Source organism: Myotis lucifugus, unplaced genomic scaffold, assembly GCF_000147115.1.
Source record: "Myotis lucifugus unplaced genomic scaffold, Myoluc2.0 scaffold_3, whole genome shotgun sequence".
Lineage (NCBI taxonomy): Eukaryota > Metazoa > Chordata > Mammalia > Chiroptera > Vespertilionidae > Myotis > Myotis lucifugus.
Window position 1 is genome coordinate 26,569,665 of NW_005871051.1, and position 24,624 is coordinate 26,594,288.

Here is a 24,624-nt window from a genome sequence, read left to right on the forward strand (position 1 = left end):
TGGCCAGAACAGAAATAGCAGCTGGGACCTTGAAGGAGAGTGATTTTCCAGGTTTACATCTGATCCTCTAGAAGTAAGGTTGTAAATTTTAAAAAGGAAATTGTTTTTTTCAGAATACTGTATCTTCATCAAAATGGCTAAAAGGAAAAAATAAAAATCATTTCATCCTTCTCAGGTGTAACTTTTTAGAACCACAGCAATTTCTTTTTCAATCTGTCTTGCTTGACAAACAAAATATTTTCTGAAAGCTTTTTTTTTTTTTTGTATTTTAACTTTGTTTCAAATTTTTCATTTGTTTACAGTTCAAGTTTGAACTATACCTTCTTTTTAAGGAGTTATCTTTTTTAAAGAGCAGAATTGGCTATTTGCTTTTCTTATTTACCAAAACACTGGTGAGGCCATGATGTTTACCAATGATCATATGGGCTATGTTTACACAACCTTTGGCAAAGTGAGTAGTGAATATAACAAAGAACAATGGATTTATAATTTCATCCTTGAAGATTGACAGTTTCACATTTTAAAATGTGGACATTGATTAACTTTCGTATTGTTAAAATACAGTGTTAATTTGTAAAGAAATAGTTGGAGTTTGTGTTTTGAAACTAATTTTAAAACTATGATAATGTAACTCTTAATTCCTTAGAATATCTGTAAGTGAATCAGTGAAGATAAAACTAAGGATGGCAGATCCATATTGATAAAAGACCTTTAAAATACTCATGGAAACCAGTTAATTAGTTATGTATTACAGAAGTTTCTAAATACTGCTTTTTAATGTGTAACTATGATTTTAAGTCTTAAACTACATGCTAAAATCTTTTTTGCCTTGTGGTAATTTGAGAAGTTCAGCATTGTGTATAAGATAGCTGTCATTAATAAAAGCTACTCAAATTAATTTTAAATCTGTTTTACAGACTACAGGTTCCATCCTATCAGTTGGTTGTGAAATCGGCATAGCCCTGGCAATGTGACTCAGTTGATTGGGCATTATCCCATGCACTGAAGGGTCTTGAGCTCGATTCCTGGTCAGGGCATATACAAGGTTGGAGGTTTGATTCCCCAGTTGGGGTGTGGAAGGCAACCGATGATGTTTGTCTCTCACATCAATGTTTCTTTCTCCCTCTCCTTCTCTCTCTAAAATTAACAGAAACATATCCTTAGGTGAGGATTAAACAAACAAACAAACAAAACATCAGCCAAGTGGGCTATGACTAGCATTTTTAAAGGGAGGAAAGAGAGCAGGGTACTTGGATAGAATGGCATAGAATAGAGAATATCAGTATAATTTTACATAGTAAGAATAAGTGCTGTTTGGTGATACTTTGTGTGTGGGGGGGGGGGTACTTATTTTTTATATATGAATACATGTGTGTCATGAAGTCTGAAATGTGTAAGCCGTCACTGCTAGCAGTAATGCAGTTAGGTGGCTTGGTGGCCCTGTGATTGTTTAAATGACTGTACACACAATAGAGATTCCTGACAGGCTTTCACTGGAAAGCTTCTGTATTTGTGCTTTTAACAGGGAGTTAAGGGAAATCCATGTGACTTGCTGATCAGATTTGTATTTGACAGGAATTTGGTAAGGAACGCTAATAGCACACTGGACAACAGTCAAGATCCAAGAAAAAATTTTAATGTCATACTGTATACTGAATCTCAACCAGAAGCAATTTCTTTATATATAAAAGCCTAAGTGACTGTTACGACAGAACGACCAGTCGACCAGTCGCTATGGTCAGTGCACTCCCACAGGGGGAGCACTGCTCAGCCAGAAGCCGGGCTCACAGCTGGCAAGCGTAGCTGTGGCGGCGGGCGCAACGGGCCATGGCGCCGGCTCCTCCCTGGCTACCTGCCACTTGGCGCACTGTTACATCCCCTGAGGGGTCCTGGATTGTGAGAGGGTGCAGGCCAGGCTGAGGGACCCTTCCCCCCCACCACCATCCCCCAGTGCACAAATCCGTGCACCGGGCCTCTAGTAATAGAAATAATTGTTCAGTCCTGATGCAATAGTAAACAGTGGGTAAAGATGTGGTTCATTAATGGAGAAGACTTAGTTAGGTCAGTTAAATTGTTCAATAGAAAGCAGCCATGTAGTGTGATTATCACAACTATTAATGGAGTTTAAGACTACATTTATGAAATATAGGGATAGGTAGTCTTGGCTGGTCAGATCACATATGGAATATAGCGACCAGTTTGAAACACCACACTCTTAAAGAGGAAGGTGACAATCTGGAATGTCTGGAGGATAAATGAAGGGGTCCTGTGATTGAGTCAGTTCCCCCAAGGTTCATTTTTAAATCTATAACAAGACCACAACTGGATAAATTTTACAGGAATTTTGTTGCCAACTATGCTGAGCGTAGTACAGATTGAGTGTGAATATATGGCGGTTTTTGCTCCTAGACAGCTCATGGGCTAGTTTGGTGCTGGTAATCTATACTAATATAAGGGTAATATGCTAATTAGACCGAGTCAACTGGCCATCTTTTGGACGTCCGACTTCCTTCCGGAGAAAGTCATGGTAGTGGGGGCCAAGGCAGAAAGGGCAGTTGGAGGCGAGATCAGGCTGTCAGGGGAGGGCCATGGGGGCGAGATCAGGCCAGCAGGGGAGGGCAGTTGGGGGCGAGATCAGGCCGGCAGGGAAGGGCAGTTAGGGGCGATCAGGCAGGCAGAGGCAGTTAGGGGCAATCAGGCCTGCAGGTGAAAGCAGTTGCGGGGGGAGGGGGCGAGATCAGGCAGGCAGGGGGAGGGCAGTTGGGAGAGAGATCAGGCCAGCAGGGGAGGGCAGTTGGGTGATATCAGGCCAGCAGGGGAGGGCAGTTAGGGGTGAGATCAGGCCAGCAGGCAGAGGCAGTTAGGGGCGATCAGGCAGGCAGGCAGAGAGGTTAGGGGCAATCAGGCAGGCAGGCAGAGGCAGTTAGGAACGATCAGGCAGGCAGGCAGGTAGGTGAACAGTTAAGAGCCAGCGGTCCCAGTTTGCGAGAGGGATGTCCCCGATTGGAGAGGATGCAGGCTGGGCTGAGGGGACACCCCCCCACACATACACACCGGGCCACTAGTTTATATATTAACACGTTTTATTAGACTGTTTAAAAGTTCTTTCAACATCAAATCTCTCACTGTCTATTTACTCCTGTCGTGGATGCCTCCGTGCTCAGGGCATGATGATAAAGGTCTACCAAAAAATAATCCTACCTGATGCTCACTAAAATTGCTGCCCAGGATTGATGGTGTATTCTGTCAACTTCTAGACCTATTATTTACCTCTGGCTTGGCTTGGACTGGGATAAAGTCTCGGAATAGGAATTCTGTCACATTGCCAGTGGAATTCATTCCTAAAAGACATGTCTATAAATTCATTTTTAAAAATATTCGCAAGTCATAGACCTATAATTATGAAAAAATGTATCAAATGTTTGACATCATACTTATTTAACATGTATTTAAGTATAGTTACTACATATAAAGAATATATTCTGCCTCCACCCAATAGCTTAATTATTTGGTGACTAACTGGAGAAAGCTCATGAATTCATGATATAGTGATTTTTTTTTCCTTTTCAGGGTTTATTTCATCTTGCCCTAGACAAAAGCAATTAGATTATGACTTGTCTTCCATCAACTCCGTTTTTGTATGAATAACCAAAGATTTCTTCTCAACACTTTGTTTTTAAATAAGAAGCTATAAATAAATAAAGCTTTAAATGCTCCTTGGTCCAAGTTAAACACCTCCATTTCTCAGAATTCAGACTCGGGCACTCTGGTCCCCGCTCTCCCAGGAAGACCTGGGGCCTGTGATTTCTTGATTGACTTTGTCCCACAACTAAGCAATGCTAGTGTGGAAGTTATCATACTTGTCAAACTCAATGAGTTATTTCAAATGAAACTTCGAGCCAAAGCTCTGATGTGTAGTTTGAACTCAAAGATAGCAGCTGCTATTACTATTTTTTATTATAATCTTGTCACTTTTCTTTGAAGAAATAATTGGAGCATATCACGTACAAAAATATATAATTCTCCTATTGAAAAATCCCCAGGAGGGACAAAAATAAGAGTTTGGAGAGAGTCTCACTCTAAGTGACTCAGTGCAGGTTGGCTTACAGTAATTAGAAGCACCCGTTGCAGGGGAATTGCTGGAGGTGCTTATTAATATTGCAGGTTGGTTCCCTTTGAAACAGAATCCCAGGGATTGAACCAAAACTGTGTTTCTAGATCTTATATTCTTTTAAATACTTCTACCATCTAGGTTGTAAAAGAGTGTCACTATGATTCCTGCATAGTATCCAGTGTTGAATATCATTGGCCTCAGAAAGTCTGGTCAAGATATGCTAATTGCAAAACACATTCCAAAGTTTTAAATGCTCTTAAACACTTAGTTTTGGTTTTCACATAGTTGATGAACTATGCATTTGGTAGCTTTGGTGATTAGCCAAAGATTGAGCTGCTTCTTAAAGCTATTCATGGTTTATTTAATGGAGCCAAGTTATTGCATCCATTTGCTTTTAAGAAGAGCATGTATCCTGCCCTGGCCAGGTGGCTCAGTTGGTTGGAGCATCGTCCTGTACACCAAAAAGGTGGCGGTTTCGATTCTGGTCAGGGCACATATCTAGGTTGTGGGTTCAATCCCCTGTCGGGGCACCTGATCAGTGTTTCTCTCTCACATTGATGTTTCTCTCCATTTAAAAGCTGAATCAAACTTTTAGATGCCAATATTTTTAAAAAGTTAGGATAAGATCATCCATTTTATATGGATAAGTCTAGTGCAGTGGTCGGCAAACTGCGGCTCGCGAGCCACATGTGGCTCTTTGGCCCCTTGAGTGTGGTTCTTCCACAAAATACCATGTGCAGGCGCGTACGTACAGTGCGATTGAAACTTCGTGGCCCATGCGCAGAAGTCGGTATTTTGTAGAAGAGCCACACTCAAGGGGCCAAAGAATCGCATGTGGCTTCGCGAGCCCGCCGTTTTGCCGACCACAGGTCTAGTGCACCTAACACAATATCTGGCATGTTGTAGATACTCAGCATTTATTTGAAATTACACACTTTCTGTGACTGCTTAATTAAGTACCTTAATAGTTCTTGTATGCAACAATCTTATTGTATGTGGGGTTTTTGTTTGTTTGCAGTCTTGCATTTGACCACCAAGTTTATGAGTTAGATTTAACATATGTTAGTGTCAAGGCCTATGAACTCAACTGTCTAGGAATGTGTTCTCATTCAGCAGTTTTTCATTATTGTTTCTAAAAACTTACACCCACTCCACACACACCAGAAAGTTGTCCTCTTTAGAGCAGGTACTATTGATATAATTCTTGAGTTTGTGGCATATAGTGAGGGCACAGTTAGTATTTGAATGAATGTCCTGACTACTTTTCAGTATTTGTTAATATATAGGTGAATAGAGTTAGAGTTAGGAGTATGTTGCACAGGCCAAAAGCAGTCAGATTGCCTAACAGCAGTGCCTAACAATCCTAACTCTAATGGTGTTAGGCTTTGATTTTTCAGTGGGTTTTCTGAATGTTTAGCACTTTCATGGGGTGGAGCTGCTTGTACTTTTAGGGGTATTAACGTAACAGCAGTGACTTAAACTTTTGTGCTTTCTAAAATGGAAGTGACCATTTCTAGTATCATCTGGTCTTCATCGGTTTTGGAGAAAGGAGTAGACTTTTAGTACAAAAGACCGCAAATATAGAGCATAAGTAATAAAAAGGAGAATACATACCCAACTGTTAGTATCAGTTATTTCCAAAGGCTTTGCAGGTGATTTTCACTTTCTATCTTGTTTGGTCCTTTAATGTTTGAATTTTGCATACTAACCAACATAACCATTTTTTAAAAGCTAGAAGTTTAATTCTCAGTTATGAGCGCAGATGCAGGAGTAGATAGGCTTTGATTATTCTGACCCCCCAACCCAACCCCTTTCCCTGCAAGGCTATAGAAGTTAGCAGAAGTCTATGCTTATGTGAACAAAAAGCAGTGCTGCTTTTTAAATATATGTAATTATTTTAGTGGTTAGTGAATGTGACAGTCATTGACAAATTTTTCAAACAACCCCTATGGATGATATTGGCCCCATTGACAACAACCCCTGCCCAATGTGGAGAATAGTGAAGGTCTACACACTTGGTATATGTAGGGTTAGAGAGATTTAGACAATAGAATTGACTAAAATTGTGAACTGATTATGGAAGAGTTAACATGTGGAGAGTCTAGTATGATGACCAAATTTTGTGATTGGGTGAATAATGTATCTGTTCCATTTGAAGCAGAGTTTGGGGACAAAGTTTGAGTTCTCTGGAAGAGATCTACTAGTATAAGGAGTAGCAGTTGTTAATGTAGGCTGATTGGTTGGGGCATGAAATAGATTTCAGGTTGTTGAAACCATGGGTAGATGAGATTACTCAGAATACAGGGTAAATAGACAGCCAAGGGTGGAACCTTGAAGGACGTAAAGATGAGTCATTGAATTAAATGCCGAAAGAAAGAGCATTTGGAGAGACAGGAATACAATTAGAGGAGAGCAATGCTTGAAAGCTAAGAGGTGTGCAGTGCTAAATAGTCATGAAAATTCCTTTCATGCAGACTTAATAAATTCCATAAATGTCTATTTTAATATAAAAGTAGAATGTTAAATTATTCTCCACCCCTGCCTCCCCAACTCACCCCCAAAATTTTCAAGTTAAATTTACCCTCCGAGGCTCCTTTCTTGGGGGGACTCAAGTGTACATCACTGATTGCCATCAGGAGCATGCTTTCCTCCAGTTTGAGAGATGTGGTTTCCAAGTCCTCTTTAGAATCCTTAACAGTGCCTAGTTTTCTCCCAGTTGCATTAATAATTTTGGCTCAGCCCAAGAAGTCCTGTTGAGATTTATTATGAACTAATTTTTTTTAGCAGGACAGGAGCAAATTTTTTCAATTATAATATTTATTTTTGTCTATTTTCTAAATGAACTCCAGTTATGTTCAAAACACAGTTTAGGCAGTTTTTAAACACTTTTAAGGAAAAAAAATTGAACATACAGAAAAGTTGAGTAGCAATAAAAGCCCATATTCTCACCATTAAGATTTAAAAATTAAGGTCTTACCAGATTTGCAAATGTGGTGCTCAGGCTTAGAAGTAATAGGCATATTCAGGGAACAGAAGGATCTCAGTATGGGTAGACTTCTGTAATAAAGGCCAGAGGGCTGTGCTGTGAGTTGAAGATGTGCAAAGCCTAGAGGGCCCTGGCAAGGGTTTGGATTTTATTTTATTTGTTTAATATATTTTATTGATTTTTTACAGAGAGGAAGGGAGGGGGATAGAGAGTTAGAAACATCCATGAGAGAGAAACATCGATCAGCTGCCTCCTGCACACCCCCCACTGGGGATGTGCCCGCAACCAAGGTACATGCCCTTGACCGGAATCGAACCTGGGACTCTTCAGTCCACAGGCCGACACTAGCCACTGAGCCAAACTGGTCAGGGCAAGGATTTGGATTTTATTATAAGGGCAATGAAAAGTTACTGAAGGGCATTTATCAATGGGTTCTTGCTATTTTTAGTTCCTAAAATTCCCCCAATAGTTCTAATTAAATACTGCTGATGATAAAGGAAGAAAGGGGGAAATGAGAAAGGCAGGCAGATTGTTATGGTGAAAGGTGTCTTTTAGCCATCATAGCCCTTGTTTTTAACCATTGGTACCTTTAGCTTGAGTATCTCCATATTCTTGGAATTCTCAGTTCAGAAATTCAGATACGTGCCTGAGTGTTTCACATCTTTCAAGGTTCCGGAGCACTTTGGTACTGCTTCTGTATTGCTTGATGGTGGACAAGGCTCTTTTGAAGGCACTTTTCCACTTCTGGGAAAAAGCAGTGTGGGCTAAAGAGTCCATTAGTGGTGCCTTACTATTATTTGAGCATTGTTGGATAGTCATTTGGTGCTCGACAAAGGGATTAACTTCTGGTTCTTATGAGTAAGGATTGAAATGAGGAGACTGAATGAAGCAAGAGTTGAAGCAATGAAGCTCAACTTTTTTTAAAACAAAGTTTGTATTTGGTTCCAAGTCTTTTTGTTCCTCTTTATAATCACTAAAATCAATTAGTGATTCATGAATCTGTTCAATCATGTATTTTTAAAAAATAAAATTGTATTCAATAGAAAAAAATCAGCTTTAGCTTTGTTGCATGCATCCGCATGCACAAGTATGTAATTAAATACATTTCTTACTTGTAGATCATGATCAAAGTTTGAAAAACACTTAATGATTTACTGGCTCTATCCAGCTTTCACGATTAATGCAATTAGTTCATTGGTAGCCTTACTTTTTCATTTAGCTTTCCATTCAATTGTGTTACGGATAATACCTTTTATGTATTAAGGATGGATTGTTTAAGATAATTCATTGATTTCTCAAAATCACACATGTGTAAAAAATAATAATACATGTGTGTAATTGAAGGAGGGCAAATAGTTACAAAAAGGGCTTGTCAGAAAAAAATACCAGTTCTTCCCTCCTTTTCCTTCTCCACTATTCAACTCTTTGGATCAATTGTTTTTGGTATCTTTTCCACAACTTTAATGAGCATACTTGTATGACACATCCATGATTTCACCATATTACTCATAACATCTGCCTCAAGCTGCTTATGTTTTCTTTATTATACTCATAAATTCAGTAACAATCAATACTCAGTATCTCTATGCATATTAAGCTAACATGTTTAATAAGAGCTCTATTTCTTAAAGCATGACTCTTCTTTCCCTTTTAGCAATGTTCTACCCACTTGGTCTTCACATAAGAGCCATTCATTAATTTTAAAGTTGGATCACTGAGTAGCATACATTAGTATAAGATATTTAAGCTTAACACATAGCAAACTTAGACATAAGAAACAGATTCTAAGGCAGAAGTTTTAAGGGGTATTATTTCCTTGTCTTTGCCCTGCAAAATCTTTGACAGTTGAGTTGCATAAGAATTGGTGAATTTGAGGACCTAAATGAAAGAAAGCAAAGGATTTGTTTATTACATTAATACTTTAAAATAATAACTATATAATCCTGGCCAGGTAGCCCGGTTGGTTGGAGCTTCTTTCCAGTGCTCCAGGGTTGTGGGTTTAATCTATGGTCAGGGCATATGCAGGAGGCAACCAACAACAAATCGATGTTTCTCTCTCCCTCTCAAATCAATCAGTCAATAAACAAATAAAATAAGAACTATATCATTCTTATTTACAAGTGTTATAATAAAATTATTTGTATAGTTTTTATTTTTTACTTAATTATTTTAACTATATTTTTAAAATAATATATCATAAAGGAATATATGAAGTGTGAGGGAATGAGAGGGAGAGGAGAAGAAGAGCAAATGTGAACATGTCATGAATAGCTTCACCACTGTGACTGGATCCTGCTGAGGAGTAACCACTTCTTGTTTCGGGTCCTTGTTGCTCACTGTATTTCCTCAAAATACAGCCTTATTAGTTTATATGTTCTGCAAACTCTTGACTGCCTGGTGTACTAATTACGAGGAGTAATGTGTTGTGCCTCTCCTTATCTGTGCTCTCTTCGGCAGCTGTACTCTGTACTATGAACAGTATTTGGTGTATAGTAAGACTTTTTAAAATCCCCTTTGCCCTGGAAAGTCACTTCTTCCACCATTGAGCCAGAGCTGAAAATATCTCTGTTGCATAGCACCATAACATTTCCTGCAAAATACCGTTTCATTCCCACCCTCCACCCAGCATTGACTGTGGCATCACTGCCATTCGTTGTAAAGTACAACTAGAAAAGATATTTTCGGAGAGTTGACTGTGTGAATCCGCAATGTTTATGGAGAATCAACCTGCTTTGCTCCTCACCCCCCTCAAAAAAGAAGTTGAAAAGAGAAACATGATGGAAAATAATTATCCAGGATTTGTGTTCCATGTAGGCAGGTAATAAAAGAAAAACATAACCGTCCCATGGGAGTAAGTTGCCTATAATTGACCCACAATTCTTGTCATAGAAAAGATATTCAGAAGTAAATTTATGCACCTTTGAATTTTGAGAACCTATGTTTGAGGACATTTCCTTTTGTTTAATAAAGTATGGTTTTAATTAAACAGTGAAGGGTTTACAAGCTGACAGAATGTGAGCTAGTTAGGTGATATTTGGGTATAGAGAGTGCTCAGATGAAAACACATCAAAATGTCACAAAATAACATACCTGTCCATGATTTAATTGTAAGTTTAACATTAGCATTTATTTGCATGCATTTTCTCTCCTGAATGCTTATTTGTAAATAGATATGTAGATCGCTGTATCTCAAATGTTAGAGGAAAACATTCAAATACTTTCTTCAAATGAAGTCTTAGACAAAGTTCAAAAGAAGTATAATGCTATGCAATAGAGAAATTTTTTGTTGATATGGGGGGGCGACAAAGTAGGGTTGAGCTATCTGAGATTTGCCTCTTTCTAATTTGACAGAGGTGGGGGTAGGCGTCAGGGGCAGTTAAATATAGGAGTTTGAAACTCACAGTTTGCAAACCACTGACCTAAGTGATCCATAAGTTTCTTCTCAAAAGTGTTATCTTTTGGTATCTTATACCAGGTTTAATGCCTATGAGTTTAACTTACTTTAGTTTATTTAGTGAAAGAAATCATAACTTTTTAAAATATTTCTTTTATTGATTTCAGAGAGGAAAGGTGAGGGAAAGAGAGATAGAAACATCAGTAATGAAAGAGAATCGTTGATCAGCTCCCTCCTGCACGTCCCCTACTTGGGATTGAGCCCGCAACCTGGGCGTGTGCCTTGATTGGGAATTGAACTATGACCTCCTGGTTCATAGGTTGACACTCAACCACTGAGTCACTTCTGACATGTTCCCAAGTTATTTACATTGTTTGTCTTGTTAACTTTGTTTTTTCAAGGTGAGTTCTTGGAATAGTTGATGTGTCCTTTTTTTTATATATATATATTTTTTAAATTGATTTCAGAGAGAGGGCGAGAGATGGAAACATCAATGATGAGAGAATAATTGATTGGCTCCCTCCTGCACGCCCCCCACTGGGGATCAAGCCTGCAACCGGGGGCATGTACCCTGACCAGGAATCAAACCATGACCTCCTGGTTTATAGGTTGATGCTCAATGATTGAGCTACATCGGCCAGGCTGATGTCTCCTTTTGCACCATGTAATATTGTGGTTGATTTGGTGGGAATGTTGTTTTCTGCTGCCCACAAAAATTAAGAACTTTCAGAAGTTCATTATCTGCATGGTGTTACCCAGTGAGTTCCTTCATAGGAGATAGTTGTATGTAGGTAGAAAGAGTACACGTTGAAACTGGTTGATAAGGATTTGAGGGTCTGATGGGAGGTTTGTTCAAGGTTCTCTCCAACTCCTATGCTGTGACTACCTGAAGAGGAGGAAAGGGGAGAGTGGGTGGGCTGTGGAAGTATGTGCCCACCAAAGTACTTAGGAGGAACAGCATGAACACTGGAGAGACCCAGATAGTGGGCCTGTTGCTAGTGCTGTTTGACTAAGCTCCTTACCTAAATTTTGAGGCTCCTTGACTCAGTTTCTCAGCTGTAAAATAGAGATATCTACTAAGGATATTTTGGATCAAAACAGACCTGAGCTGGTTTTGCTACTTAGTACTCAGCATTGGCTTGGCAGAACTAGGTGCCCTGTGAAGGATAGCTGCTGCCCCTACATTGTCAGCACCTGCATGTTCCTCCTCAAATGGAAACGGTTGGAAGAGCAGGTGACAAAAAAGGTTTTTGAAAAGTAGAAGTGTTCTACAATTCTAAGATATATCTGTATTATCATTTCTCACATATACTGGTAGATTTCCCAGTTCCTACTGATTTAGAAAGTATGTCTTCTGATTGACATCACTTTCTTCTTACTTGTACCTTGTACTGTGTCCCCAGCTACAGCAGGCAGAGTGCAGCGAGGTGCCTGTCGCCGCCGCCATGCCGTTCCCATTTGGGAAGTCTCACAAGTCTCCAGCAGATATCGTGAAGAACCTGAAGGAGAGCATGGCCGTGCTGGAGAAGCAAGACATTTCTGACAAAAAAGCAGAAAAGGTATGTATTTGGCATTATTTTGTATTTTCAATCTTTTGATTAGGAGCAAGTGTAAATAAATTATGAGGTGATTTAAAAAAAATTAATAAATCCCAATTTGTATTTTAAAATACAACATTTGCTGCTGTTTAAACACCAGGTTTTCTCCTGTACTGCTGACTACCAAACATATTTCTAACTTTTTTCTTCGTTTTTTTCATTTGAGGTTTTCAAGTTTATTTAAATGTTGTGGTTTTTTTATTGTTGAAATGATTTATCTGATTCCTAAAATCAGTGTTTCCACCAGTAGTCTTCCTGGGGAGTTAACCTCTTCTGGTTTTCTTTCTGTGTTCCCTGTTTCCATGATGAATATCTCCCTCTACCCAATCACTACAGCCCAAACCTGACTTTCATCCCAATCTTGTCTCCCCACTCTCCTTCAAAACGGCATCTTTCGCTGATAGTACAAATCCCTACTTCCCTTGCCTTAAACCTTCACTGCAGACTCCTTGCATGGCACACAAGACTCTGTGACCTCATCTCTCTTCTCTAGGTGAATTTCAACCCCTCCCTTATTCTTGTGTTCTAGCATCTCAACTTGCCTCTGTTCATTGAAGTAACTAAAGCACATGATCAGCTATACTGTTTTTCATGCCTTTGTCTTATTCTTCCCCATCCCACCCCCCATCCATTTCCACCTCAGCCCTATTCATCTTTCAGAACCTCCCTATACATTACTTTCTTTCTTTTTCAGTTGAGTGCATGGTGATAAAAACTACAATGACAGCTAGTATAGTTTGGTGTCACTGCTTTGAGTCTGGCTAAGGGGTCAGCACCAGCAATCAGTGCAAATGACAGTATAGTGGGAAAGGACAAATTGTATGTTAGTTTGATGTGAAAACAGTTTTGACCCCACGAACCCCTTGAAAGGGGTCCACACTTTGAAATCTACTGTGATATTTAATGAAAAGAGTATGTGTGTATGTATGGTGGCATTGGGTAGGGAGAGTATCCTAATTTAGATAGGTTATATGGAGGAATTCTTATTGAGGAAGTGACATTGGAGGTGAATCCTATAATGATAAAGCTTAGTCTCTGATGGATGGAGTTCATATCATCTACTTGATTAAAATCAGTGGTTTTCAACCAGGGGCAATTTTGCCCTCCAAGGGGACATTTGACAATGCTTAGAAACATTGTTGGTTATAACCCAATGAGGAGCTGCTACTGGCATCTAGTTAGTACAGGCCAGAGATGCTGCTAAACATGAGACCTCTCTTCCACCCCCAAGAATTATGTGGCCCAAAATGTCAGGAATCCTGCTCTATACCTAATCACAAATAGACCTTTCTGCTATTATAAGGCAAAGAAAAATAGTTGAATTTTTAAAAAATAAATTTTATTTTAAAAGAAGCGGGCAACTCAGAAGAGCAATCCATGAAAAATCTATTTATTCTGAAACTAGAGGCCCAGTGCACAACATTCGTGCACTCGGAGGGTAGGGGGTAGCCCCTCAGCCCGGCCTGTGCCCTTTAGCAATCCAGGAGCCCTCAGGGGATGTCAGACTGACGGCTTAGGCCCTCTCCCTGCCTAAGCCATCCTTCGGACATCTGTAGCGCTGCCACGGAGGTGGGAGAGGCTCCCACCACTGCTGCTGTGTCAGTCCGGTTTGTGGCTGAGCAGCTCCGCACTGATGACCAGGGGGCAGCTCCTGTGTTGAGCTCCTGCCCCCTGCTGGTCAGTGCGCGTCATAGCGACCGGTCATTCTGCCGTTTGGTTGATTGGCATATTACCCTTTTATTATATAGGATAGGATGGATTAAGAATAGGAAGAAAAACCCTGAAATTTCTGATTCACTTTCTTATCAAGATTCAGAAGGAGGTAGCAACTAATTCAAATGGTGATGAGAGGGAACTGAGACCTGAAAACAATGGAAAGATAAAAATCTAATCAATCTAGAAATTATTTTCTTAAGCATTTCATTTATGATAGCAACAAAAAAGTATAAGATGTCTGAGAATACTTTCATCAGAAAGTATGCAAGAACCTATATGAAAAAAATTGTAAAACCTTATTCAGAGGCACAATAGAATAATTGGTCTGTGTTATCAAATGGAATATAGTTAAGATGCCATTTCTTCTCAAATTAATCTTTAATCATTCACATCACAGGATCTTTTTGTAACTTGACAAAAAATGATTCTGAAGTTATGGAAGAATAAATACAGTAGCTCAAAGTTATGGTAGAATCTAAGAAATAGGAATTCTACTTTGCTTTAAAGTAAAACACATACTTTATACATCCAATCTTCATCTTCCCCTAATCTATATATATAAAAGCCTAAGCGACCATTACTACCGGATGATCAGCCAGTAGATATGATGTGCACTGACCACCAGGGGGCAGATGCTCAACGCAGGAGCTGCTCCCTGGTGGTCAGTGCGCTCCCACAGCCAACCTCCCGTGGTCCCTCCCCCCTGGCCAGCCAACCTCCCGCGGTCCCTCCTCCTGGCTGGCCTGCCCCAATAGGCCCCAATTGGGACTGGGCGAGATAGCCCCGATCGCTGGCCAGGCCACGGGACCCCACCCATGCATGAATTCGTGCACTGGGCCTCTAGTGGTTAATGAAATTCCATCCTTCTAGTTGTTCAGGCCAAGGTCTTAAGTCATCTATGACTCTTTTCACACTTCCCAAGTCCAGTTATGAGCAAATCCATCCACTTTATCTGGGAGGAAAAATAAAAAAGCCAGAATCTAACCACTTCTCCCCATTTCCTAGTTACCAGCCTAGTCTGAGCTGTCATGATCTCTGTTCTGGATTACTGTATTGATCTTCTAATTGGTTGGTCTTTTAAAACATGAATCAAATGATATTTTCTTCAGGGTAAAAGTCAAAGTCCTTATACAAGGGCTCGAACTAAGTTCTACAGGGCAAATCCTGCCTAGGCCTGTCTTGTAAAGGCTCATGAGCTAGAAATGGTTTTAACATTTTTAGAGGGTTGGTTTAAAAAGCAAAGAAGAATAATGCAAACTTATGTGGCCTGCAAAGCTTAAAATATTTACTGTCTGCTCTTTTACAGAAAAATAAATGCCGACCCTTGGCCCATGGCCTCAATGATTCCTTCTCTTAGTACTCTTCTCACATTAGCTTCCTTTTCTAGTCACACACTCTAGTCACACCCTTTAAGTTTTTGCATTTGACAATTCCCTTTGCCTAGAATGTTCTTCCCCAGCTTACTCCCTTATTGCTTTTCAAGTGTTTGCTCAGTGTCACGCTTGACCCAACCACCCCTGTGTAAAATGCAGCCCTGCCCTCTGACATTCCTGCTCTCACTGATCTTCCTCTGTTTACCTATGTAGCACTTAACATTTTTAATGTACTTAATGGTGTTTGTTTAATATTTCTTCCCCCTGTTAGAATATAAGCCTTCCAAAGACAGGGCTCAATAACTTTGTATTTATTGAAAATGGAGTAAAAGCAGAATTAACATGAAACATTGTCACTTTAGGATTCGTGCTGATTTCTTAATTTCTACTAAATAGGATAAAACAGGTATTTGGAATATTGTAATGATTTGTATGTTGAGTTTGTGGCTAGTAAGAGGATATCATAGCCAGGTATGTTCTGAATTTTATGATGCTGGCCAAGTATCACATTCCCTTTCAGTGCTACTATCCACAGAAGCAGTGAGATAAATGACCCTTCTCAAGAGGTCTGTCCTGTTGGTCCTAGTAGCTTTAAGTTTTGTGTTCATTAATTAACTCCCTCTGTACTTCAGGATGCTCAGAGGACAGGACTTTTTTTTTTTTTGGTTGCATGATTAATTACACCCAGTGGATTTGATTACTGGATTACTCTTAGCTTCCAGTGATCTGTTGCAGGATACCATCCTGAAAAAGCTAGAGACAGATGGCTTCACTAGAGATTTCTACCAAACATGTAAGAAATCACACAATTTCTACACAAACTTATCCAGAAAATTTTTATTTTTCTTACCTTATTTCATGAGGCCAGGATTATACTAATACCAAAACCAAAGACATTACAAGAAAACTATAAACTAATATCTCTTATGAACATAGATGCAAAAAATTAGCAAATTGAATCTAACAGTAGGATAATAACATCATGACCAAGTGGAATTTATTTCCAGAATGTAGGGCTAGTTTAACATTAAAAAATCAGTCAGTGTAATTTATTGTGTTGACATTACATTAGTAGACATGGGGGGAATAAAAAACCACGGCCTTCGTTTTCTATAAAAACTCAGCAAATTAGGAATAGAAGAGAACTTTCTCACCCTAATATAAAGTGCATCCACAGAAACGCTACAAGTAGCATTGCACAGAACAGTGAAAGACTGAATCGCTTATCTCCAAGATCAAGGATAAGATAGGAATGTCCACTTTCACCACTTCTACTCAACTGTGTACTTGGCGGTTCTAGCCTGTGCAGTCAAACAAGAACAAGAAATAAAAGGCATGGAAAGGAATTAAAAAACAGTCTTTATTTGTGTGAATGGCATGATCATCTACATAGAAAAGCTATTAAAAAAAGTTCATAGAACTAATGGGTGTGTTTAGTAAGGTTACAGGTTACAACATCAGTATATAAAGAGCAATCATATTTCTGTATAATAACAATGAAAAACCCAAAAATGAAATTTTAAAAAACACATTTGGAATAGCATCAAAAAATATGAAACACTTAGGGATAATCTGACAAAAGAAGTGAAAGACATATACACTGATAACTAAAATATCACTAGAGATGAAAGACCTAAATAAGTAGGCGGTAACACCTTGTTTATGGATTTGAAGACTCAATGTTGTTAAAATGTCAATTCTTTCCACTTTGATTTATAGATTTATTGAAATCCCAGCACACTTTATAGAAATTGACAAGTTGCTTCTAAAATTTGTATAGAAATGCAGAAGAACTAGAATAATCAAAACAGCTCGGGGTGGGGGGGGACGACACCAAGTTGTAGGGTTCACACCATCTAATTGCAAGAAATATAAAGGTACAGTAATCAAAATTGTGTGGTATAGACATATAGATCAGTGTAACACAATAGAGAATCCAGAAATAAACCCACATATGTAAGGGAAGTTTTTGAGAAAGGTGCAAATGCAGTTCAATGGAGAAATAGTTGTTTTAACCATTAGTGCTGAACCAATTTGATAGCCACATATGCAAAAAAAAGGGGGGGGGGTCCCATACCTTATGCCATACATAAAAATGAACTCAAAAATGGATCACACAACTAAATGTTAAACCTAAAATTATAAAGCTTCTGAAAGAAAACAGGAGAAAATCTTTGTGACCTTGGGTTAGACAAAGGATATTTAGACATGACACCAAAAGCATACTCTATAAAAGAAAAAAATTAATGAATTGGAATTCATCTTCACTAAAACCTTATCCTCTTCAAAAGATGCTGTTAAAAGAATAATAAAGATAAACCACAAATAGAATATCTTTGCAAAGCATTTATCTGATAAAAGGTTGCATCCAGAATATTTAAGGACCTTTCAAAACTTAATAAGAAAACAAATGATCCAGTAAAAAGTAGGCAAGAAATTTGAATATACACTTCATCAAAGAAGATACACAGATTTCAGATAAGCAGGTGAAAAGATATTAATCATCAGGGAACTTCAAAGAAAAGACATGAGTTATCTACACACCAATAGGATGGTTAAAATTGAAAATACTTGTTATACTAATATTGGTGATTATGCATAACAACTGGAACTGCTGATGGAAACATAAGATGATACAATCACTTTGGAAAAATAGTTTGGCAGTTTCTTAAAAATCTAAACTTATACATACCTAGCCATTTTAAGAAATATATGTCCATACAAAGACTTATACATAAATATTCATAGCAACTTTAATTGTAATTTAAAGTCCCAAACAGAAAAGAGCCCAGGTGTGTAAATAAACCAGTTGGAGTACACCAATAGTATGGAACACTACTCAGCAATAAAATAGATTAACTATTGCTATTCACAACAGCATGAATGAATCTCAAATAATTAAATATTGAGTGAAAGAAGCCAAACACTTAAGAGTACATAATGTATGATTCCATTTATACAAAACTGTATGGAAACCATAATGACAGAAAGTACATCAGTAGTTGCTTTGGGTTTGGCAGAGATGTGGAGGGTTAGAGTGGGGTTGATGGAGTAAATGGAGTACAGAAGAATCTTGGTGGTGATGGATATGTAAATAAGTCCAAACTTATCAAAATGTATTCTTTAAATATGTGTGGTTTGTTGCATGTCAATTGTAACTCAGTAAAGAGTAAGAAGACTACCCATGTACCAACTGAGAGAATGATAGCTTGAAAAGCACAGATGTTGGCCCTGTGAATAGATCATGTAATAAATCCCCCAGAAAGACTATTGAAAGCCTAGGTTGATACAGTAAAAATACACTACTTAAATCCAAAGTGAACAGCCTCTCTGTGTAGACAAGTCCGTACTTGAGGGTGTAGAGAAACGAGTGGGTTGAGAGGGGCGTGACCAGGCTAGTACAGAAATTCAAAAGTCTACCATGAGAAATAGTTGAAAAAACTGGAGATGTGAAATACAGACGAATAAAATTTGAGCCCTGGAGCTCTTAGTAAAATGTTTTTAGGGGACCATCTAATAGGAGGAAAGGGGAGGTGGCAGAGGGTGGTAGGAGGTAGAATTAAGACCTGTGAGTGAAAGTAAAGCAGGGAGTCTAGTTTCATCTTGATATTAGGAAAAATAATAGGTGGGTGTTGGCTTCCTTGGTAGATAGCAAGTTTCCTGTCTCTGGATATGTCTTGGTGTGGACTAGGTCACCACTCAGGTCTTGCAGAAGGAATTGAAACTTGCATGGTTGTTCTATTCTTACATTGATACACTATATTTTGCAAGGTGCCTTCATAGAGAATAGTCCTCCATCTTATTTTGAGGTAGAATAGTTTCCTGTTGTTTTTCTCATAATCCTCATGAAGGAAGCTTTTCTTTCCTAGGTAACCCATCATATTAGATTCAGAGATGGTATTCATTCCTGACTCTGCCAAACCTATAGTAAAGTAATGCCTATTTCTGCTTTATTCATTATATCTATGGGCATCTTCTCATTTCCTGTGATGTTATAGACAAATGATAAATACAACATTTGAGTGTTTATTCCTTACTTGTAATATGTTGGTGTACTTGTTTTATATAGTATACAGTTGCCATATTAAGAATTGTATATACCCCTGACCAGTTTGGCTCAGTGGATAGAGTGTCGGCTTGTGGACTGAAAGGTCCCAGGTTCGATTCCGGTCAAAGGCATGTACCTTGGTTGCGGGCATATCCCCAGTAGGAGGTGTGCAGGAGGCAGCTGATCGATGTTTCTCTCTCATCGATGTTTCTAACTCTCTATCCCTCTTCCTTCTTCTCTGTAAAAAAATCAATAAAATATATTAAAAAAAAAAAAAAAGAATTGTATATAAGCCCTAGCCAGTTGGGCTCAGTGGATAGAGCGTCGGCCTGCGGACTGAAGGGTCCTGGGTTCTATTCTGATCAAGAGCACATGCTCAGGTTTCGGGCTCAATCCCCAGTAGAGGGTGTGCAGGAGGCAGCCAATCAATGATTCTCTCTATCATTGCTGTTTCTATCTCTTTCTCCTTCTCCCTTCCTCTCTGAAATCAATAAAAATATTTTTTAAAAGAATTATGTATAATACAAATAGATTAGTCCCTTAGGAACTATGCCACACCTTTTTGAAATAATTTGGAAACTACTTTTTTCATACCTTTAGGAAAAAATGGTTTATCTTACCATTTTTATTTTTAGGTATTTGGGGTATGCGGGTGAAATTGGGTGGGGTGGAATTTGTTCTTTTATTGCTGACAGCCACACAGGTCTGGTGTACGAAATGACTATTTATACACTCTTTGCCCACTGCATACTATATAAAGAAGGTATGGCTGCCTCGCTCAGCACACACTTGGTTCCCTTCATCACTGTGAATGTGTGTGTTCACAGTGTTGAATAGCTGCATTCACTCATTTCAGGAGAGGAGTAAGTTTGCTGGCATACTTAAGAGGGGGAAGGGAGGAGTCTTTTCATAGGGTGGCCATTTAACAGTGACTCATGGTTACTAAACTTGTTTAGAGTAATCTTTAACACCAGAGGTTATTAATAGGTTTTTCTTAGTCCATGATCTTTCAGCTTAGAATACTCAGACTTTTTTTTTTTCCACAGAGTCGTGTGTGCCTGCGCGTGTGTGTAGGACTTCTTTTTGAAAGTTAATACAGGAATTAATATGATGATAGACTTGCTCTCATTATCTCAAATATTTGGCACCAACAATATTTCTCAGGTTACTTATAGATTCCATCTCACATTCTTTATCTTAATTTACTTTGATTTAAGAACTTCCTTTTTCACTAAGGTCATCTAATAGTTTTTTGAGGATGAACTGATATTAAGGCAGTACATATAGATTGGTATATATATATTCAGAGGGCTCTTGTTTAAATTGATTCTTTTGCTAAAGAGTAGGTATGAAGAAACAAAATAATAAATGATTTAAACCTTCCCCTCCCCCAAAAAAATCTGGGTTCTTTGAGGCATTTCTCAGTAATAACTACTTACATGTAAATTATAATAAACTTGATTGTATAAACTAATGGTGAACAGAAACATAGAAATTTTTGCTAAATAAGTTATTTAAAAATTGTTTCTAAAAACAGTGACTTTATATACAGTGATTCCCATCTCAATTATGGGAATTTTATTATGCTGAGTTGCATGTGTACATTATATAGCAAGATAGTCTTTTGCAAAAAGTGACAGTGCAAGTAATCTTTTTTGTAAAAGATTCCAAACTTGCTTGAATCCACAGAAATTTTAGTGCCCTCATATATTGGGGCAAATAGATGGGCACATGGATCAAAATTTTTTCCCTGTTCTTAAGGAGTTTATAATCTAGGAGAGGAAATAAGTATGTAAATAATATAATATAGTACAGGTATTTGGAGATATCAATAATTCTGTGGGAATCAAAAGGATGAAGCAGTTCGTACCTCTTCAGAGATAGCATTAAGTTTAAAGTGACATTTGAACTGGGTTTTAAGGTGTTTGGCAGGCAAAGAATGAGAGGGAACGGAATGTGAAACAGCATAAAGTCTGGCATGTTCAGAAGAACAGTGACAAGTTCAGGGTGACTTTATAGAGGTGACAAGATATAAATGAATGGTGGAAAGTGAGGCTAAAATGTAGGTTGTAGTAGATTGAAAAGAGCCTTGCATACAGCCTAAAGATATACTTAGAGAGTTGAAGAAATCTTCTGTTGTTTTACTTTCTTTTAAGTCTTTATTTTTAAGTAATTATTCATTCATAGGAAGTTGCACAAAAGTACACAGGGAGATACTGTCTACCTTTTACCCTGTTTACCTCAATGGTAACATCTCACATAACTATACAGTATTAAGACCAGGAAATTGACATTGAACAGCCCACAGGCCTTATTTACATTTCACCAGTTTTATAAATATACTAGTGGCCCAGTGCACAGATTCATGCACATTGAAAGGAAATTAATTAGAAGGTGGCTGGTGCAGTGAGACTGGGTGAGATGGGCCAGATACGCCCTGGAGCCAACCTCCGGAGGTCCCTCTCTGGCTGGCCACACCTGGGGCAGCGCTGGGGCTCGAAGGGCGTCTGCGGAGTGAGCAGGGGTCCCTCAGTCAGACCTGTGGGGATCAGGCTGAAACTGTCTCTCCAACATCCCCCGAGGAGTCCCAGAGTGCAAGAGGGCACTGCAGAGTTGCTGTCGTACAGTGTGTGGAATGCAAACACAAGTGTGCACTAAACCAGATTCAGGGCCAACAGTGTCCCAGCAACAACAACAACCCACAGCCTAAGGTGGAATCGCATGGCCCCGTGAGGAAGCGGGCTCCCTCCTCTCTGGTTCCAGGGTGCTACCAAGTCACTGCAGTCTGCAGCTCCTGCATTGAGCTTCTGCCCCCTGGTGGTCAGTGCATATCATACCTACCAGATGGTCAGATGGTGGCTTAGCCTTTTATATATATTGATGTATATGAGGGGGGGGGGGCCTCTACCCTGCTTTATCACGTGATAGCTATGTGGTTTCTTTGTAACCACTACCTCAATCAAGATTCAAAACTATTCCATCACCACAAGGCCCCCCTCTTGCTATCCCTTTATAGCAACACTGGTTTCCTCCTCCCCCACCCACCCCCCACCCCCATCCCTAACCCTTGCTGGCAACCACTAATCTGTTCTCCAAATTTGTAATTTTGTTATTTCAGGAATGTTTTTTAAATAGAATCATGTAGTAGGTAACCTTTTAAGATTGGCTTTTTTCACTCAGCTTAATTCCCATGAGACCCATGCAAGCAGTATATCAATAATTCCTTTTGATTGCTGAATAGTAGTCCATTTTCTGGATTTACCACAGTGTGGTTAGGCATTCACCTGATGGACAGCTGGACTATTTCCAGTTTTGGACTATTACAGATAAAGCTACTATGAACATTTTTATACCAGTTTTGTGTGAAATTAAGTTTTCCTTCCTCTGGGATAAATGCCCAAGAATGCTATCTTGGGTCACATGGTAAGCACTTGCTTAGTTTTATAAGAAACCACCAAACTCTTTTCTTAGAGTGCTGTGCCATTTTACATTCCTATTAGCAATGTTTCAAAGTCAGAGATGAGATGAGATTAGAAGTATGTCTGGGAAGATGGATGTAATGGCAAAAGACGAACTTGCTAAGAGAACTCTGGTGACAAGGAAAGCTAAGGGTAAGAAGGAGAAGCAAGATATGAGAGTAGATTTCTGAGGGACAATTGAGAGGATTTGATGGTTGTCTACAGTTAATTTCAGGTTCACATACTCTTTGACCTATCTTCTCTACCCACCAAATATTGTCTAGAGCATGAGTCAATAAACTGTGGACCAAGTCAGCCTATTACCTGGTTTTGTAAAGAAAGTTTTATTGGAACACAGCCATTCCCATTCATTGACCTGCAGTCTTTGGCTGCTTTCCTGCTGCAGTTGCAGAGTTGAGTAGTTGTGACAGAGACCATATGACCCACAAGTTTGCTACCTACTTATCTAGAGAAGCATGATACTTCTCATGAGACAGATAGCAGGAATTCTTATTTTGGTCGAAATGGGGGCAGGCAGGGAAAGTATATGTTTTGCTTTTAAACTTGATGTTCCACAAAAATGCAAAGAGTACTCTAGGGAAACAGGTTCCAGGGGCTCTTTCTCCCTTCATTCACTTTTTTAGTTTTACTTTATTCTAATTTGTTTATTGGGATTCTACATAAGATTTTTACTTTGAAAAAATTGTGGCAGGCAGGAGTAGGAAATAGGATATCAGTGACCCAAAAAGCACTTAAAAACTACTGATTTAGATGACCTCTAGCATCTTTTTCAACACTTAAGATGCTATGATTCTGTACTGTGGCATCACTTCTAACTTAAAATTTCAACTCAGAATTTATTTTCTCTGCCCCAAAATTGGTCTCTCTCTTCTTGATTGACTGGTTTAAAAATGTTGTCTCTATATCTCTGGCTCAAAACCTAAGAGTCATCAGATTCTTTCTCTCTTACTTCAGCATCTGTTTGCCAAAGTTCTGTTTATTTGAAATCACTCAGTGGGGGGAGAGGAAGCTGAAATTTTCAACTTTTTCCTCTTTCTCTTTTCATAAGCATTCTAGGTAATGTGGGATTGTGTGTGTGTTGGGAGGGGGTGTTTTTGTGTGCAGGAGATCTGTGCTTTCTTCATTAAGCCTAATAGTTGTAATTGATTTCTAAATCTAAAAAATTTAGAAAATACAAATGAGTATAAAGAAAATATAAAGCTCATCTAATTCCACTCTACATGAAATTACCACTGTTGTTAACATGGTGGGGATATCCTTACAGATTCTCATAAAGTGGTTGCAAAAGGAGTACCCTTCACCCAGCTTCCCCAAATGTTAACATTTTACATAACCACAGTAAAATGATCAAAATCAGGAAAAACATTGACCAAGTAATATTAATTAATCCACAGACCTTTTTTCAGATTTCAGCAGTTTTCCTATTAGTGTCCTTTTTCTGGACCAGGATCCAATTCAGGATGACACCTTGAGTTGAGTTGTGACATCTCCTTAGTTCCCTTTAATCTGAAACAATCTCTCTGTCTCTGCCTTTCATACTCCAGCACTGTTTTATAGAATGTCCCTTAATTTGCATTTGGCTGATGTTCTTCATGATTCAATGCAGGATGATGCCTTTTTGGCAATAAAACCAGGGAAGTGATGATGTCCCTGTGTGTGCTGTCAGGAGGCACTTGAGGCCAATAGTCTTGTTACTGTTCACTTTGATCTGGTGGTTCTTGTGGCATCTCTGTAAAAGTACTCCTTTTCCTTTTGTCACTAATAAGTCTCTCGGATGAGTGGGCATCTCCTTTTCAAGTCTCCCAAGTGATTCTGGTGTGTCTCCAGGGTTGCAACAGAGGGTGACAGAAATGCATCACAACAGATGGAGGAAACCAGGGATGTTTTCGATGGGACGTCTGTCTTAATATGGAAGG

At 38.9% G+C, this 24,624-nt stretch overlaps 1 protein-coding gene across 2 annotated transcripts in view; it reads left to right on the forward strand.

The window, feature by feature from the left end:
• The window catches only part of CAB39 (calcium binding protein 39), a 74,982-nt gene that overhangs the window by 21,895 nt on the left and 28,463 nt on the right, over positions 1 to 24,624 (forward strand). For both annotated transcript variants that reach the window (XM_023762277.1, XM_006082628.3), the window contains exon 2: positions 11,898 to 12,053. In XM_023762277.1, the coding sequence (XP_023618045.1) occupies positions 11,940 to 12,053 (114 nt within the window). In that variant the 5' untranslated portion in view covers positions 11,898 to 11,939. The remainder of the gene's footprint in view (positions 1 to 11,897; positions 12,054 to 24,624) is intronic.